The sequence below is a fragment of the Oncorhynchus keta genome, chromosome 29 (genome assembly GCF_023373465.1).
Source record: "Oncorhynchus keta strain PuntledgeMale-10-30-2019 chromosome 29, Oket_V2, whole genome shotgun sequence".
NCBI classification, from domain to species: domain Eukaryota; kingdom Metazoa; phylum Chordata; class Actinopteri; order Salmoniformes; family Salmonidae; genus Oncorhynchus; species Oncorhynchus keta.
Window position 1 is genome coordinate 52,408,136 of NC_068449.1, and position 19,693 is coordinate 52,427,828.

The 19,693-nt window shown below is 44.8% G+C and overlaps 1 protein-coding gene across 2 annotated transcripts; it reads right to left on the minus strand.

Moving 5' to 3' along the window:
• Positions 1–6: 6 nt before the first annotated feature.
• LOC118373778 (methylmalonic aciduria type A homolog, mitochondrial-like) lies at positions 7–19,583 on the minus strand. 2 transcript variants are annotated; one of them, XM_035760011.2, is made up of 8 exons: positions 19,238–19,583; positions 19,075–19,121; positions 18,508–18,957; positions 18,115–18,237; positions 17,452–17,622; positions 17,090–17,175; positions 7,242–7,391; positions 7–2,918 (listed from the first exon to the last, which is right to left on the minus strand). In XM_035760011.2, the coding sequence occupies exons 3-8, from the start codon at positions 18,917–18,919 to the stop codon at positions 2,613–2,615; spliced, it is 1,248 nt and encodes a 415-aa protein (XP_035615904.2). In that variant the 5' UTR covers positions 18,920–18,957; positions 19,075–19,121; positions 19,238–19,583; the 3' UTR covers positions 7–2,612. The 2 variants fall into 2 exon arrangements, with proteins under 2 accessions (XP_035615904.2, XP_035615903.2); XM_035760010.2 differs by lacking the exon at positions 19,075–19,121 and having other exon boundaries at positions 19,238–19,581.
• Between the last annotated feature and the right edge of the window lie 110 nt (positions 19,584–19,693).

The window sequence follows — 19,693 nt, forward strand, 5'->3', positions numbered from 1 at the left end:
AATAAAATAAAATGTATTTATATAGCCCTTCGTACATCAGCTGATATCTCAAAGTGCTGTACAGAAACCCAGCCTAAAACCCCAAACAGCGAGCAATGCAGGTGTAGAAGCACGGTGGCTAGGAAAAATTCCCTAGAAAGGCCAAAACCTAGGAAGAAACCTAGAGAGGAACCAGGCTATGAGGGGTTGCCAGTCCTCTTCTGGCTGTGCCGGGTGGAGATTATAACAGAACATGGCCAAGATGTTAAAATGTTTCTAAATGACCAGCATGGTCAAATAATAATAATCATAGTAGTTGTCGAGGGTGCAGCAAGTCAGCACCTCAGGAGTAAATGTCAGTTGGCTTTTCATAACCGATCATTAAGAGTATCTGTACCACTCCCGCTGTCTCTAGAGTTGAAAACAGCGGGTCTGGGACAGGTAGCACGTCCGGTGAACAGGTCAGGCTCCATAGCCGCAGGCAGAACAGTTGAAACTGGAGGAGCAGCACGGCCAGGTGGACTGGGGACAGCAAGGAGTCATCATGCCAGGTAGTCCTGAGGCATGGTCCTAGGGCTCAGGTCCTCCGAGAGAGAGAAAGAGAGAATGAGAGAGAGCATACTTAAATTCACACAGGACACCAGATAAGACAGAAGTACTCCAGATATAACAAACTGACCCTAGCCCCCCGACACATAAACTATTGCAGCATAAATACTGGAGGCTGAGACAGGAGGGGTCAGGAGACACTGTGGCCCCATCCGAGGACACCCCGGACAGGGCCAAACAGGAAGGATATAACCCCACCCACTTTGCCAAAGCACAGCCCCCACACCACTAGAGGGATATCTTCAACCACCAACTTACCATCCTGAGACAAGGCCGAGTATAGCCCACAAAGATCTCTGCCATGGCACAACCCAGGGGGGGCACCAACCCAGACAGGAAGATCACGTCAGTGACTCAACCCACTCAAGTGACGCACCCCTCCTAGGGAGGGCATGAAAGAGCACCAGCAAGCCAGTGACTCAGCCCCTGTAATAGGGTTAGAGGCAGAGAATCCCAGTGGAAAGAGGGGAACCGGCCAGGCAGAGACAGCAAGGGCGGTTCGTTGCTCCAGAGCCTTTCCGTTCACCTTCACACTCCTTGGCCAGACTACACTCAATCATATGACCCACTGAAGAGACGAGTCTTCAGTAAAGACTTAAAGGTTGAGACCGAGTCTACGTCTCTCACATGGGTATGCAGACCATCCATAGAAATGGAGCTCTATAGGAGAAAGCCTTGCTTCCAGCTGTTTGCTTAGAAATTCTAGGAACAATTAGGAGGCCTGCGTCTTGTGACCGTAGCGTACGGCAGGACCAAATCAGAGAGATAGGTAGGAGCAAGCCCATGTAATGCTTTATAGGTTAGTAGTAAAACCTTGAAATCAGCCCTTGCCTTAACAGGAAGCCAGTGTAGGGAGGCTAGCGCTGGAGTGATATGATCACATTTTTGGGATCTAGTCAGGATTCTAGCAGCCGTATTTAGCACTAACTGAAGTTTATTTAGTGCTTTATCCGGGTAGCCGGAAAGTAGAGCATTGCAGTAGTCTAACCTAGAAGTAACACAAGCATGGATTAATTTTTCTGCATCATTTTTGGACAGAAAGTTTCTGATTTTGACAATGTTACGTAGATGTAAAAAAGCTGTCCTTGTTCGTCAAAAGAGAGATCAGGGCCCAGAGTAACGCCGAGGTCCTTCACAGTTTTATTTGAGACAACTGTACAACCATTAAGATTAATTGTCAGATTCAACAGAAGATCTCTTTGTTTCTTGGGACCTAGAACAAGCATCTCTGTTTTGTCAGTTTAAAAGTAGAAAGTTTGCAGCCATCCACTTCCTTATGTCTGAAACACAGGCTTCTAGCAATTTTGGGGCTTCACCATGTTTCATTGAAATGTACAGCTGTGTGTCATCCGCATAGCAGTGAAAGTTAAGTTAATTATGTTTTCGAATGACATTCCCAAGAGGTCAAATATATAGCGAAAACAATAGTGGTCCTAAAACGGAACCTTGAGGAACACCGAAATGTACAGTTGATTTGTCAGAGGACAAACCATTCACAGAGACAAACTGATATCTTTCCGACAGATAAGATCTAAACCAGGCCAGAACTTGTCCGTGTAGACCAATTTGGGTTTCCAATCTCCCCACACAAAGCTTCCTAGCCCTGGTTCAGCAACTACGTCCCCACACAAAGCTTCCTAGCCCTGGTTCAGCATCTACGTCCCCACACAAACATTTCAGCAACAGAAAACGCCCACCACTATATAATTAATTTAATAATTTATTCAACTCATTGATTATGATCAAATCTATAAAACTGCATCCATTGATACTCTTCAAGTATAAACCGATAAACTGCAATGTCAAGTCTCTTGTATGAGGAAGTAGGTCAGTGTTTCAATTTGAAGGCAGTGTGTTGTGTGTGTGGGATTGGGAGGGGGACCAAGACCTAGAATTCCTTCCCTTCTCTCATCAACAATCAATCGTCCTTACAGAGCAGTGACCTGAGAGACAAGGCGAGAAGAGTAATCAATATTACAGTATATGGATAATGCTGTTGGTATTAGATCTCCACTTCAGCTAGGTCACTGTGAGGAGGAAGATGATGAAGAAGAGGTGAAGGCCTTCAGTAACAGATCAGCCGCCAGGCCCGGTGATATAGCTCCCCTGGTGACCCTGTCCTCTAGCTGGGGTAGCTCCCCCCTGACGGTAGGGTGTTCCTGGAAGTGCCTCAGGACATTCTCCTGGATCAGGCTCCACATCCACACCTTGTGCTGGGCCCTACGTCTGTCCTGGAAGTCCCCGCTGGACAGAGTGGCTGAGCGGAAGGCCTCCATCTTACCCCACAGCTCTGCTACACCCTCGCCTGTCTGGGATGACACACGCACTACCTGGTGGGGGGGAGAACCACACACACACACACACAATATATGGACTTTGGGGATTTTCAGTACCCACAAGGATAGTAATACAAGCCCCCCCCCCCAACCCCCACACACATACACAGTGCATACAGACATACATATACTCTCACATATGGTACTAGTCAAACGTCTGGACACACCTACTCATTCAAGGGTTTTTCATTATTTTTACTATTTTCTACATTGTAGAATAATAGTGAAGACATCAAAACTATGAAATAACACATATGGAATCATGTAGTGACCAAAAAAATGTTAAACAAATCTAAATATATTTTAGATTATTCTAAGTAGCCACCCTTTGTGTTGATGACAGCTTTGTACTCTTGGCATTCTCTCAACGAGCTTCACCTGGAACGCTTTTCCAACAGTCTTCAAGTGGTTCCCACATATGCTGAGCACTTGCTGGCTGCTTTTCCTTCACTCTGCAGTCCAACTCATCCCAAACCATCTCAATTGGGTTAATGTCAGGTGATTGGTGGAGGCCAGGTTATCTGATGCAGCACTCCATCACTCTCCTTCTTACATAGCCTGGACATGTGTTGGGTCATTGTCCTGTTGAAAAACACATGATAGTCCCACTAAGCGCAAACCAGATGGGATGGCGTATTGCTGCAAATGCTGTGGTAGCCATGCTGGTTAAGTGTTCCTTGAATTCTAAATAAATCACAGTGTCACCAGCAAAGCACCCCGACACCATCACACCTCCTCCTCCATGCTTCACGGTGGAACCACACATGTGGAGATCATCCATTCAACTACTCTACGTCTCACAGAGAAACAACGGTTGGAACCAAACATCTCAAATTTGGACTCATCAGACCAAAGGACAGATTTCCACTGGTCTAATGGCCATTTCTCGTGTTTCTTGGAACAAAGCAAGTCTCTTCTTATTATTGGTGTCTGTATACCACCCCTACCTGGTCACAACACAACTGATGGGCTCAAACACATTAAGAAGGAAATAAATTCCACAAATGAACTTTTAACAAGGCACACCTGTTAATTGAAACAGGTGACTACCTCATGTAGCTGGTTGAGAGAATGTCAAGTGTTTGCAAAGCTGTCATCAAGGCAAAGGGTGGCTACTTTGAAGAATCTCAAATCTCAAATATATTTTGATTTGTTTAACACTTTTTTGGTTACTACATGATTCAATGTGTGTTATTTCATAGTGTTGATGTCTTCACTATTATTCTACAATGTAGAAAATAGTACAAATAAGGAAAAACACTGGAATGAGTAGGTGTGTCCAGACTTTGGACTGGTACTGTATGTGAACACACACGTGTGGACCCCCATGCAGTTGGTAATCAATCCCCCCATGTGCCCATGCAGGCACAGTGACACACCACAGATATCACACACCCAGTGGGGTCTCTGTATTCCCATATTCACCTCAGGCCTGTCCATACAACACCAGTGATTTAAGAACTAAACAACTCAGTATTGACCAGTGCTTGAATGAGAGTGACGGCACTACAAAAAGGGAACTGTGTGAAGTCATATCTCAATGGTGCAATACTCTATCAAGCTGTATTCTATCTAGTCATTCCTAAATTGCTCTATTCACAATTCAAGTGTGCCAATAGAAATGTGTTTCTGACATGGGGAAATACTGTAGAACTGTCTTACAAAGCTACAGTCAAAATGATTAATCTGCTAGAAGGGAGCCTTCCAAAGTACCCTCCCCTGAACCTAATATTGAGATATGGCAGAGGAGGAATCATGTGGAGACCCATTAAAATCACTGTGGTGGATATCTCCTGTCCTGAAGTCAGTGTTGCTGCCTCTGGTACTAGTGGAAAGAGGAACAGGGCCAGAGAGAGAGAGAGACAAATGGAGACAGAGAGAGATGAGATAGATGGAGATGAAGAGAGAGATGAGATAGATGGAGATGAAGAGAGAGAGAGGTGGAGAGAAATGGAGACAGCAAAACAGAGAGAGATGAGATAGATGGAGATGAAGAGAGAGAGAGGTGGAGAGAAATGGAGACAGCAAAACAGAGAGAGATGAGATAGATGGAGATGAAGAGAGAGAGAGAGGTGGAGAGAAATAGAGACAGCAAAACAGAGAGAGATGAGATAGATGGAGATGAAGAGAGAGAGAGGTGGAGAGAAATGGAGACAGCAAAACAGAGAGAGATGAGATAGATGGAGATGAAGAGAGAGAGGGGTGGAGAGAAAGAGACAGCAAAACAGAGAGAGATGAGATAGATGGAGATGAAGAGAGAGAGGGGTGGAGAGAAATGGAGACAGCAAAACAGAGAGAGATGAGATAGATGGAGATGAAGAGAGAGAGAGGTGGAGAGAAATAGAGACAGAAAAACAGAGAGAGATGAGATAGATGGAGATGAAGAGAGAGAGGGGTGGAGAGAAATGGAGACAGCAAAACAGAGAGAGAGAGATGAGATAGATGGAGATGAAGAGAGAGAGGGGTGGAGAGAAATGGAGACAGCAAAACAGAGAGAGATGAGATAGATGGAGATGAAGAGAGAGAGAGGTGGAGAGAAATAGAGACAGAAAAACAGAGAGAGAGCGAGACAGACAGAAAATTGGAAAAAGAAGCGAGAGACAGAGAACCAGAGAGCGAGACAGGTCTGGGAGTCTTTCATCTGAGTGGGTGGGCTGCTAATCAGGAAAATACATGACACAGCAGCTCTCTATTCAGAGTGGGGAGGAAGAGGAAGAGGGGGATGGAGGGAGAAGGGTGGGTGGGTGGCGGTAAGGGACTTTGGCAGGTTGCCAGGTGGGCAGATGCTGCATTGGGCCGCACATGGTCGGTCTGAGACAAAGAGACAATGCCACAACGCTCGGCCCAGGGCGGGAGACATGCAGAGAGCACCCCCTCCCCACCCTGGGAACACTGCGACAGACTAGAGTGCCCTGATGATGACATCACATTAATCCCTCTCCCCCAGGTCAGCTGACCTCGCTGTACAGTGGGACGGCCTGTCGGTTCTGGTGATGTGTGCGTGTGGAGAGTTGAGGGCGGCAAAAAAGGATTTTCAGAGGAAATGTAACACAGCTCTCCAATAAAGGATACGAAGAAGAACTTCAGGTTCCAACCCCCAGTTACCTGGAGTTTGAGGCAACTCCTTCGTTGCCCGGGCGGTGTGTTTGGGATCATTGTCATGCTGAAAGACCCAGCCATGTTTCATCTTCAATGCCCTTGCTGATGGAATGAGGTTTTCACTCAAAATCTCACAATACATGGCCCCATTCATTCTTTCCTTACGGATCAGTCGTCCTGGTCCCTTTGCAGAAAAACAGCCCCAAAGCTTGATGTTTCCACCCCCATGATTCACAGTAGGTATGGTGTTCTTTGGATGCAACTCAGCATTCTGTGTCCTCCAAACACGACGAGTTGAGTTTTTACAAAAAGTTATATTTTGGTTTCATCTGACCATATGACATTCTCCCAATCTTCTTCTGGATCATCCAAATGCTCTCTAGCAAACTTCAGACGGGTCTGGACATGTACTGGCTTAAACAGGGGGACACGTCTGGCACTGCAGGATTTGAGTCCCTGCCGGCGTAGTGTGTTACTGATGGTAGGCTTTGTTACTTTGGTCCCAGCTCTCTGCAGGTCATTCACTAGGTCCCCCTGTGTGGTTCTGGGATTTTTGCTCACCGTTCTTGTGATCATTTTGACCCCACGGGGTGAGATCTTGCGTGGGGCCTCAGATCGAGGGAGATTATCAGTGGACTTGTATGTCTTCCATTTCCTAATAATTGCTCCCACAGTTAATTTCTTCAAACCAAGCTGCTTACCTATTGCAGATTCTGTCTTGCCAGCCTGGTGCAGGTCTACAATTTTGTTTCTGGTGTCCTTTGACAGCTCTTTGGTCTTGGCCATAGTGGAGTTTGGAGTGTGACTGTTTGAGGTTGTGGACAGGTGTCTTTTATACTGATAACAAGTTCAAACAGGTGCCATTAATACAGGTAACGAGTGGAGGACAGAGGAGCATCTTAAAGAAGAAGTTACAGGTCTGTGAGAGCCAGAAATATTGCTTGTTTGTCCTCCACTCGTGACCAAATACTTATTTTCCACCATAATTTGCAAATAAATTCATAAAAAATCCTACAATGTGATTTTCTGGATTTTTTTTCTCACTTTGTCTGTCATAGTTGAAGTGTAACTATGATGAAAATTACAGGCCTCTCTCATCTTTTTAAGTGGGAGAACTTGCACAATTGGTGGCCGACTAAATACTTTTTTGCCCCACTGTAAGTTTAACCCCTTCGCACTACCACTCAGACAAAAAACATTCAACCCAATACAACCCACCTTAGGGTTCCAGGACTTTGATTTCTTCCTGAGCAGTTTCAGAGCGCTGGTATACTCTGCCTGGATTCTCCTGGCTGGTACTAACAGGTCTCCGTCTGCTTTAGTGACCACCACCAGATCTGCCTTCTCGATGATGCCTCGCTTAATGCCCTGGCAATGGAGAACACACACAGATTCAGTACTGTACCCTGAACTTTACAGAATGTCCCTAGACGGCTACCACCCGGTTACTCAACCCTGCACCTTAGAGGCTGCTTGCACTATGTACATAGTCATGGAACACTGGTCACTTTAATAATGTTTATATACTGTTTTACCCATTTCATACGCCTCACAAGTCCTCAACTAGCAGCTTCATTAAATAGTACCTGCAAAACACCAGTATCAACATCAACAGTGAAGAGGCGACTCCAGGATGCTGGCCTTCTAGGCAGAGTTGCAAAGAAAAAGCCATATCTCAGACTGGCCAATAAAAATAAAAGATTAAGATGGGTAAAAGAACACAGACACTGGACAGAGGAGCTCTGCCTAGAAGGCCAGCAGCCCAGAGTCGCCTCTTCACTGTTGACGTTGAGACCGGTGTTTTGCGGGTACTATGCGGGTACTATTTAATTAAGCTGCCAGTTGAGGACTTGTGAGGCGTCTGTTTCTCAGCCAGTTTGCGCTGTTCTGTGAAGGGAGTAGTACACAGTTTTGTACGAGATCTTCAGTTTCTTGGCAATTTCTCGCATGGAGTAGCCTTCATTTGTCAGAACAAGAATAGACTGACGAGTTTCAGATTAAAGTTGTTTCTGGCCATTTTGAGCCTGTAATCGAACCCACAAATGCTGATGCTCTAGATACTAAACTAGTCTAAATAAGGTGAGTTTTAATACTTCTTTAATCCGAACAACAGTTTTCAGCTGTACTAACATAATTGCAAAATGATTTTCTAATGATCAATTAGCCTTTTAAAATGATAAACTTGGATTAGCTAACACAACGTGCCATTGAAACACAGGAGTGATGGTTGCTGATAATGGGCCCCTGTACGCCTATGTAGATATTACAATAAAAATCAGCCGTTTCCAGCTACAATAGTCATTTACAACATTAACAATGTCTACACTGTATTTAGGATCAATTTGATGTTATTTTAATAGACCAAAAAAATGCTTTTCTTTCAAAAACAAGGACATTTCTAAGTGACCCCATACTTTTGAACAGTAGTGTATATGAGATTATTCAAAATAGGCACCCTTTGCATTGATGACAGCTTTGCACTCTTGGAATTCTCTCAACCAGCTTCATGAGGTAGTCACCTGGAATGCATTTCAATTAACAGGTGTGCCTTGTTAAAAGTTAATTTGTGGAATTTCTTTCCTTCTTAATGCGTTTGAGCCAATCAGTTGTGTTGTGTTGTGACAAGGCAGGGGTGGTATACAGAAGATGGTCTTAAGCAAATAGGGCTAAGTCCATATTATGGCAAGAACAGCTCAAATAAGCAAAAAGAAACAACAGTCCACCATTACTTGAAGACATGAAGGTCAATCAATCTGGAAGATTTCAAGAACTTTGAAAGTTTCTTCAAGTTCAGTCGCAAAAACCATTAAGCGTTATGATGAAACTGGCTCTCATGAGGACCGCCACAGGAAAGGAAGACCCAGAGTTACCTCTGCTGCAGAGGATAAGTTCATAAATTGCAGCCCAAATAAATGCGTCAGAGTTCAAGTAACAGACACATCTCAACATCAACTTCATGGTCGAATTGCTGCAAAGAAACCACTACTAAAGGACACCAATAAGAAGAAGAGACTTGCTTAAAAGACAGTAACACGAGCAATGGACAATAGACCGGTGGAAATCGGTCTTTGGTCTGATGAATTCAAATTTGAGATTCATGGTTCCAACCACCATGTCTTTGTGAGACGCAGAGCAGGTGAAGGGATGATTTCCGCATGTATAGTTCCCACCGTGAAGCATGGAGGAGGTGGTGTGATGATGCTTTGCTGGTGACACAGTCATTTATTTAGAATTCAAGGTACACTTAACCAGCATGGCTACCACAGTATTCTGCAGCGATACGCCATCCCACCTGGTTTGTGCAACAGGACAATGACTCAAACACACCTATCTGTGTAAGGGCTTTTTGACCAAGAAGTAGAGTGATGGAGTGCTGCATCAGATGACCTGGCCTCCACAATCACCTGACTTTGAGATGGTTTGGGATGAGTTGGACCGCAGAGTGAAGGAAAAGCAGCCAACAAGTGCTCAGCATATGTGGGAACTCCTTCAAGACGGTTAGAAAAGCATTCCAGGTGAAGCTCGTTGAGAGTATGCCAAGTGTGCAAAGCTGTCAATAAGGCAAAGGGTGGCTACTTTGAAGAATCTCAAATATATTTAGATTTGTTTGACACTTTGTTGGTTACTACATGATTCCATGTGTTATTTCATTTGTTTTGATGTCTTCACTATTATTCTACAATGTCAAAAATAATAACAAAGAAAGAAAAAAAAACATAGTAGGTGTGTAGGTGTGTCCACACTTTGATAGAAATAACGTCTGCTAAATACGTGTATGTGACCAACACGATGTGCTTTGAATCAACTTTATTGATCTCCAGAGGGGAAATTGGATGTAAATCTTATGTCTATGCGTCTAAGCTGATTGATGGACAGTGCGACAGTCTGTGATCCTGTTTGAATACTTTTTTTAATTTTTTTTTTATTTACCCCTTTTTCTCCCCAATTTCGTGGTATCCAATTGTTGTAGTAGCTACTATCTTGTCTCATCACTACAACTCCCGTACGGGCTCGGGAGAGACGAAGGTTGAAAGTCATGCGATACACAACCAATTGTGCGTCGCCCCACGGACCTCCCGGTCACGGCCGGTTACGACAGAGCCTGGGCGCGAACCCAGGGGCTCTGATGGCACAGCTGGCGCTGCAGTACAGCGCCCTTAACCACTGCACCACCCAGGAGGCCCCTGTTTGAATACTTAAGTGCATCCTGAGACAGAATAATTGAAGACAGCAGGGTGGAAAGAAACCACTTTGTTTCTTTTGCAAATATGAAAGGAATCAGATATGTACACTGCTCAACAACAAAAACAACAAAAAAAGGAACACTTAAAAAACACAATGTAACTCCAAGTCAATCACACTTCTGTGAAATCAAACTGTCCATTTAGGAAGCAACACTGATTGACAATAATTTTCATATGCTGTTGTGCAAATGGAATAGACAACAGGTGGAAATTATATGCAATTAGCAAGACACCCCCAATAAAGGAGTGGTTCTGCAGGTGGTAACCACAGACCACTTCTCAGTTCCTATGCCTCCTGGCTGATGTTTTGGTCACTTTTGAATGCTGGCGGTGCTTTCACTCTAGTGGTAGCATGAGACGGAGTCTACAACCCACACAAGAGGCTCAGGTAGTGCAGCTCATCCAGGATGGAACATCAATGCGAGCTGTGGCAAGAAGGTTTGCTGTGTCTGTCAGCGTAGTGTCCAGATCATGGAGGCGCTACCAGGAGACAGGCCAGTACATCAGGAGACGTAGAGGAGGCCGTAGGAGGGCAACAACCCAGCAGCAGGACCGCTACCTCCGCCTTTGTGCAAGGAGGAGCAGGAGGAGCACAGCCAGAGCCCTGCAAAATTACCTCCAGCAGGCCACAAATGTGCATGTGTCTGCTCAAACGGTCAAAAACAGACTCCATGAGGGTGGTATGAGGGCCCGAGGTCCACAGGTGGGGGTTGTGCTTACAGCCCAACACCGTGCAGGACGTTTGGCATTTGCCAAAGAACACCAAGATTGGCAAATTCGCCACTGGCACCCTGTGCTCTTCACAGATGAAAGCAGGTTCACACTGAGCACATGACAGACGTGACAGAGTCTGGAGACGCCGTGGAGAACGTTCTGCTGCCTGCAACATCCTCCAGCATGACCGGTTTGGCGGTGGGTCAGTCATGGTGTGGTGTGGCATTTATTTGGGGGGCCGCACAGCCCTCCATGTGCTCCCCAGAAGTAGCCTGACTGCCATTAGGTACTGAGATGAGATCCTCAGACCCCTTGTGAGACCATATGCTGGTGCGGTTGGCCCTGGGTTCCTCCTAATGCAAGACAATGCTAGACCTCATGTGGCTGGAGTCTGTCAGCAGTTCCTGCAAGAGGAAGGCATTGATGCTATGGACTGGCCCGCCCGTTCCCCAGACCTGAATCCAATTGAGCACATCTGGGACATCATGTCTCGCTCCATCCACCAACACCACCAAATCAAATCAAATTTATTTATATAGCCCTTCGTACATCAGCTGATATCTCAAAGTGCTGTACAGAAACCCAGCCTAAAACCCCAAACAGCAAGCAATGCAGGTGTAGAAGCACGGTGGCTAGGAAAAACTCCCTAGAAAGGCCAAAACCTAGGAAGAAACCTAGAGAGGAACCAGGCTATGTGGGGTGGCCAGTCCTCTTCTGGCTGTGCCGGGTGGAGATTATAACAGAACATGGCCAAGATGTTCAAATGTTCATAAATGACCAGCATGGTCGAATAATAATAAGGCAGAACAGTTGAAACTGGAGCAGCAGCACGGCCAGGTGGACTGGGGACAGCAAGGAGTCATCATGTCAGGTAGTCCTGGGGCATGGTCCTAGGGCTCAGGTCCTCCGAGAGAGAGAAAGAAAGAGAGAAGGAGAGAATTAGAGAACGCACACTTAGATTCACACAGGACACTGAATAGGACAGGAGAAGTACTCCAGATATAACAAACTGACCCTAGCCCCCCGACACATAAACTACTGCAGCATAAATACTGGAGGCAGGAGGGGTCAGGAGACACTGTGGCCCCATCCGAGGACACCCCCGGACAGGGCCAAACAGGAAGGATATAACCCCACCCACTTTGCCAAAGCACAGCCCCCACACCAATAGAGGGATATCTTCAACCACCAACTTACCATCCTGAGACAAGGCTGAGTATAGCCCACAAAGATCTCCGCCATGGCACAACCCAAGGGGGGGCGCCAACCCAGACAGGATGACCACATCAGTGAATCAACCCACTCAGGTGACGCACCCCTTCCAGGGACGGCATGAGAGAGCCCCAGTAAGCCAGTGACTCAGCCCCTGTAATAGGGTTAGAGGCAGAGAATCCCAGTGGTAAGAGGGGAACCGGCCAGGCAGAGACAGCAAGGGCGGTTCGTTGCTCCAGAGCCTTTCCGTTCACCTTCCCACTCCTGGGCCAGACTACACTCAATCATATGACCCACTGAAGAGATGAGTCTTCAGTAAAGACTTAAAGGTTGAGACCGAGTTTGCGTCTCTGACATGGGTAGGCAGACCGTTCCATAAAAATTGAGCTCTATAGGAGAAAGCCCTGCCTCCAGCTGTTTGCTTAGAAATTCTAGGGACAATTAGGAGGCCTGCGTCTTGTGACCGTAGCGTACGTGTAGGTATGTACGGCAGGACCAAATCAGAGTGATAGGTAGGAGCAAGCCCATGTAATGCTTTGTAGGTTAGCAGTAAAACCTTGAACTCAGCCCTCGCTCTGGATAAGAGCGTCTGCTAAATGACTTAAATGTAAATGCTTTGACAGGAAGCCAGTGTAGAGAGGCTAGCACTGGAGTAATATGATCAAATTTTTTGGTTCTAGTCAGGATTCTAGCAGCCGTATTTAGCACCAACTGAAGTTTATTTAGTGCTTTATCCGGGTAGGCGGAAAGTAGAGCATTGCAGTAGTCTAACCTAGAAGTGACAAAAGCATGGATTAATTTTTCTGCATCATTTTTGGCCAGAAAGTTTCTGATTTTTGCAATTTTACGTAGATGGAAAAAATCTGTCCTTGAAATGGTCTTGATATGTTCTTCAAAAGAGAGATCAGGGTCCAGAGTAATGCCGAGGTCCTTCACAGTTTTATTTGAGACGACTGTACAACCACTAAGATTAATTGTCAGATTCAACAGAAGATCTCTTTGTCTCTTGGGACCTAGAACAAGCATCTCTGTTTTGTCCGAGTTTAAAAGTAGAAAGTTTGCAGCCATCCACTTCCTTATGTCTGAAACACATGCTTCTAGCAAGGGTAATTTTGGGGCTTCACCATGTTTCATTGAAATGTACAGCTGTGTGTCATCCGCATAGCAGTGAAAGTTAACATTATGTTTTCGAATAACATCCCCAAGAGGTCAAATATATAGTGAAAACAATAGTGGTCCTAAAACAGAACCTTGAGGAACACCGAAATTTACAGTTGATTTGTCAGAGGACAAACCATTCACAGAGACAAACTGATATCTTTCCGACAGATAAGATCTAAACCAGGCCAAAACTTGTCCGTGTAGACCAATTTGGGTTTCCAATCTCTCCAAAAGAATGTGGTGATCAATGGTATCAAAAGCAGCCCTAAGGTCTAGGAGCACGAGGACAGATGCAGAGCCTCGGTCCGATGCCATTAAAATGTCATTTACCACCTTCACAAGTGCCGTCTCAGTGCTATGATGGGGTCTAAAACCAGACTGAAGCATTTCGTATACATTGTTTGTCTTCAGGAAGGCAGTAAGTTGCTGCGCAACAGCCTTTTCTAACATTTTTGAGAGGAATGGAAGATTCGATATAGGCCGATAGTTTTTTATATTTTCTGGGTCAAGGTTTGGCTTTTTCAAGAGAGGCTTTATTACTGCCACTTTTAGTGAGTTTGGTACACATCCGGTGGATAGAGAGCCGTTTATTATGTTCAACATAGGAGGGCCAAGCACAGGAAGTAGCTCTTTCAGTAGTATAGTTGGAATAGGGTCCAGTATGCAGCTTGAAGGTTTAGAGGCCATGATTATTTTCATCATTGTGTCAAGAGATATAGTACTAAAACACTTGAGCGTCTCTCTTGATCCTAGGTCCTGGGAGAGTTGTGCAGACTCAGGACAACTGAGCTTTGAAGGAATACGCAGATTTAAAGAGGAGTCCGTAATTTGCTTTCTAATAATCATAATCTTTTCCTCAAAGAAGTTAATGAATTTATCACTGCTAAAGTGAAAGTCATCCTCTCTTGGAGAATGCTGCTTTTTAGTTAGCTTTGCGACAGTATCAAAAAGGAATTTCGGATTGTTCTTATTTTCTTCAATTAAGTTAGAAAAATAGGATGATCGAGCAGCAGTAAGGGCTCTTCGGTACTGCACGGTACTGTTTCTCCAAGCTAGTCGGAAGACTTCCAGTTTGGTGTGGCGCTATTTCCGTTCCAATTTTCTGGAAGCTTGCTTCAGAGCTCGGGTATTTTCTGTGTACCAGGGAGCTAGTTTCTTATGAGAAATGTTTTTAGTTTTTAGGGCTGCAAATGCATCTAGGGTATTGCGCAAGGTTAAATTGAGTTCCTCAGTTAGGTGGTTAACTGATTTTTGTCCTCTGACATCCTTGGGTAGATAGAGGGAATCTGGAAGGACATCAAGGAATCTTTGTGTTGTCTGTGAATTTATAGCATGACTTTTGATGTTCCTTGGTTGGGGTCTGAGCAGATTATTTTTTGCAATTGCAAACGTAATAAAATAGTGGTCCGATAGTCCAGGATTATGAGGAAAAACATTAAGATCCACAACATTTATTCCATGGGACAAAACTAGGTCCAGCGTATGACTGTGACAGTGAGTGGGTCCAGAGACATGTTGGACAAAACCCACTGAGTCGATGATGGCTCCGAAAGCCTTTTGGAGTGGGTCTGTGGACTTTTCCATGTGAATATTAAAGTCACCAAAGATTAGAATATTATCTGCTATGACTACAAGGTCCGATAGGAATTCAGGGAACTCAGTGAGGAACGCTGTATATGGCCCAGGAGGCCTGTAAACAGTAGCTATAAAAAAGTGATTGAGTTGGCTGCATAGATTTCATGACTAGAAGCTCAAAAGACGAAAACGTTTTTTTTATTTTTTATAAATTGAATTTTGCTATCGTAAATGTTAGCAACACCTCCGCCTTTGCGGGATGCACGGGGGATATGGTCACTAGTGTAGCCAGGAGGTGAGGCCTCATTTAACACATTAAATTCATCAGGCTTAAGCCATGTTTCAGTCAGGCCAATCACATCAAGATTATGATCAGTGATTAGTTCATTGACTATAATTGCCTTTGAAGTAAGGGATCTAACATTAAGTAGCCCTATTTTTAGATGTGAGGTATCATGATCTCTTTCAATAATGACAGGAATGGAGGTGGTCTTTATCCTAGTGAGATTGCTAAGGCGAACACCGCCATGTTTAGTTTTGCCCAACCTACGTCGAAGCACAGACACGGTCTCAATGGTGATAGCTGAGCTGACTACACTGACTGTGCTAGTGGCAGACTCCACTATGCTGGCAGGCTGGCTAACAGCCTGCTGCCTGGCCTGCACCCTATTTCATTGTGGAGCTAGAGGAGTTAGAGCCCTGTCTATGTTGGTAGATAAGATGAGAGCACCCCTCCAGTTAGGATGGAGTCCGTCACTCCTCAGCAGGTCAGGCTTGGTCCTGTTTGTGGGTGAGTCCCAGAAAGAGGGCCAATTATCTACAAATTCTATCTTTTGGGAGGGGCAGAAAACAGTTTTCAACCAGCGATTGAGTTATGAGACTCTGCTGTAGAGCTCATCACTCCCCCTAACTGGGAGGGGGCCAGAGACAATTACTCGATGCCGACACATCTTTCTAGCTGATTTACACGCAGAAGCTATGTTGCGCTTGGTGATCTCTGCCTGTTTCATCCTAACATCGTTGGTGCCGACATGGATAACAATATCTCTATACTCTCTACACTCGCCAGTTTTAGCGTTAGCCACCACCATCTTCAGATTAGCCTTAACGTCGGTAGCCCTGCCCCCTGGTAAACAGTGTATGATCACTGGATGATTCGTTTTAAGTCTAATACTGCGGGTAATGGAGTCGCCAATGACTAGAGTTTTCAATTTGTCAGAGCTAATGGTGGGAAGCTTCGGCGTCTCAGACCCCGTAACGAGAAGAGTAGAGACCAGAGAAGACTCGGCCTCTGACTCGCTGCTTAATGGGGAAAACCACGCCCAATTTTTCAGTTTTTGATTTGTTAAAAAAGTTTGAAATATCCAATAAATGTCGTTCCACTTCATGATTGTGTCCCACTTGTTGTTGATTCTTCACAAAAAAGTACAGTTTTATATCTTTATGTTTGAAGCCTGAAACGTGGCAAAAGGTCGCAAAGTTCAAGGGGGCCGAATACTTTCGCAAGGCACTGTATATATATATATAAACGGTAATTAAAAAGTAAAAACCGTAAAGTTGTCAGGTAGCAAAATAGGTTGGCAACAAAACGCACAGCAACTCCAGACTGTCCAGGAGTTGGCGGATGCTTTAGTCCAAGTCTGGGAGGAGATCCATCAGGAGACCATCCCATCCGCCACCTCATCAGGAGCATGCCCAGGCGTTGTTGAGAGGTCATACAGGCACGTGGAGGCCACACACACTACTGAGTCTCATTTTGACTTGGATCAGCCTGTAGTGTGGTTTTCCACTTTAATTTTGAGTGTGACTCCAAATCCAGACCTCCATGGGTTGATAAATTTGATTTCCATTGATCATTTGTGTGTTATTTTTTTATTGTCAGCACATTCAACTATGTAAAAAAAAAAGTATTTAATAAGAATATTTAATTCATTCAGATCTAGGATGTGTTATTTTAGTGTTCCCTTTATTTTTTTGAGCAGTGTACTTTAAAGACAGTTGAACTGAACTCATGAGACATTTATTTTCATCAAGAATCAATGGATATATTATTCATTTAAATGATAAAAAATGTCTGTAAATATCACAAGATTTTCACTGGTTCTTTAATGGCATTGTAACAGTGGAGTGTGATGGTGATGGAGGTGCAGCCTGTCTGACCTGTAGTTCATCGCCCCCTGCTGGTGGGATCAGCAACACAAACATGTCCACCATGTCAGCCACAGCAAACTCTGACTGGCCTACACCTGAGGACACAACACACGATAAAACTAAGTATTTATGAAACGCTATCTACCTTAGGATTTTTATTAATAAACTATGAGCTATGTTATGTCATTTCATAATTGTATCCTTTATGCCTTTTAGACTTTAGAAACCACGTAATGTGGAAGATGCAAAGCATGAATCACAATGAGATTAAATCTGGTTCAATAAAAACTGTGCAGGTGGCCTATCCCAGGTGGAGATTTGTCCCTTCTGAGGCTTTTAAAAACAGTTGACTCAACCATCGAGTTCCTCACCTACAGTTTCTACCAGAACGATGTCGTAGCCACCCCCCTCACACAGTACTATGGCCTCATTGGTGGTCCGGGTGACTCCTCCCAGTGTTCCAGAGGTGGGGGAGGGTCTGATGAAAGCACTCATGTCTCTGGAGAGCTCAGTCATACGAGTCTTGTCACCCATCAGAGACCCTGGGGAGAGGGGGAGGATTTATGCGTAACACCAACATAAAGTATAAAAGTGGTAGTATATCAGTATAGGTATCAATATTTAATAATAATCCTTTGCCTAGCTTGAAGAAGATATATGTGAGGAACACAGGAGGGGGGGACGGCTCGTAATACATGTCCAGAACAGAGCAAACGGAACGGCATCAAACACCTGGAAACCATGTATTTGATACCATTCCACTGATTCCGCTCCAGTCATTAACACGAGCCCGTCCTCCCCAATTAAGGCGCCAACAACCTCCTGTGGTGAGGAAATTATGTTCAACAACATTGAACAAGGCAGAATAGTTATGTCAATGTTCACAAAATCCCACATATTACGGTGCAAGAGTCTGTCTGGCATGACGAGGCATTCTAACAGACCCATTTAAACCAATACATATACCCCACAACACTGATGAAATACCACGCACAAACACAGCGATGAATATGTAGAATGATGTGGAAACATACCTCCTGTAGTGCATGATGAGGGGTCGACAGCCAGAACAGAGACTTTATGTCCTTGTCCTGTGAGCATCTTCCCCACCACCTCGATGAAGGTGGACTTTCCAGCTCCGGGTGGGCCAGACAGACCTACAGACAGACGTCACCTCACAGAGAACAAACATGCACGTACACCAAGCCCACACTCTTCCCCATATGGTAGTTTAGACTTAGCTACATCAAGAGTATGAGTACAAAAATCTTCAATAAAAAGCCCACATTGCAGCCACCAACTCAAGCGGTCCAACTCTAAGGACTGCAAGCCACTAGTTCAAATGTTCACATATTATTGGGTCTGCGTGCATTCTATGTACTGGGCATAGACACAACAATGTTGAACATAACAATCCACATACTAACCCACTCTGAAGGCCAGGGGTTTCCCTCCGTTCTGTTTCTCCTGCTCCTTCCTGTGAGCCAGTACTCTCTGCAGCAGGACCTGGGCCAGCTCTTTCTTTCTGGGATGCTGGGTCTCCACCAGGGTAATGGACTCAGCCAGACTGGCCCGCTGACCTGAGATCAGTCCTTCATACAGCTTATTCAACAGCCTCTGCTCTGGTGGACTCAGCTCCTTGATGTAGCTGAGGGTGGATTCCACACACATACCACGGATGTGTTGGGAGTTAAGCCCAGGGAATGAGGGGGTACAAGGGGTACGAGTGCAGGATGGTGGGTGTAGCTGGCGGAGGAGCCATCGGCCCCATGTTGGGGTGACAGTTCGTAAGGGGGAGGACAAGCCGTGGAGAAGCGGAAAGAGTACTGAGGGTCCCATGATTGCCTGGCACTGGTCCCTTCTCTAGGGGAGAGAGTCTGATAATGATGTAACGTTAGACAACAGGCTTTCAATAGAGGTTTGTGACACATTTCAGTTCATTCAACAAGACAGAACCAAAACAAAACTGATGCTGATTACTCTATGACACTCACTTTGGGCTATTTAGACTGTTTGAGGTTGTGGCATTCAGGAGCAAATTCTGCCAGTAGAAACGAATGGACATATGCATACATACAGTACATACACCGGTAACTGACTGACAAGTAGCCTATAGCTGAACAGTTACAAAACGTGTACATACAATGGAGAACTCACCTTGATAGCTAGCTATTTGTACATACATCTGCTTCGTTCGTCTTTGCTGTTGTCCTCTACTATTGCTCCAAACACTTTCATAAGTGAGTATTCATTTTTGGAGTAAAGAAAATAAGGATAATTCTGTCATTTGATTCTCAAAAGCAACCACACGTTGACCAATGTTTTGGTCGTCACTAGCTACCACAGTCACAAAGTCATAAACTCCGCCCATTTCTACAATTGATCTTCTTAAAATGTGATATTAAACCTAACATTAACCCTAACCTTAACCACACTGCTAACCTTATGCCAAGACATAACCTTAAAGTAAGACCAAAAAGCACATAATTATTTTCATATATCTTTTTACTTCGTGGCTGTGCTATCTAGTGAAACCCAGTGGGTATTGTTTTTTTTGCTTCGTTCACTTCCTACTCCCTGTGACGTTGAACACCGCCCCTTTCTAGATAAGTA

What these genes read in the sequence shown, in the direction of transcription:
- LOC118373778 (XM_035760011.2), bottom strand. Translation starts at nt 18,919, where the DNA reads ATGGGACCCTCAGTACTCTTTCCGCTTCTCCACGGCTTGTCCTCCCCC. An exon ending in CTCATCATGCACTACAGGAG is followed by an intron (nt 17,623 to 18,114) that starts GTATGTTTCCAC and finishes CCCTCTCCCCAG; the next exon opens with GGTCTCTGATGGGTGACAAG. An exon ending in CAAAGTCCTGGAACCCTAAG is followed by an intron (nt 2,919 to 7,241) that starts GTGGGTTGTATT and finishes CCCCCCCACCAG; the next exon opens with GTAGTGCGTGTGTCATCCCA.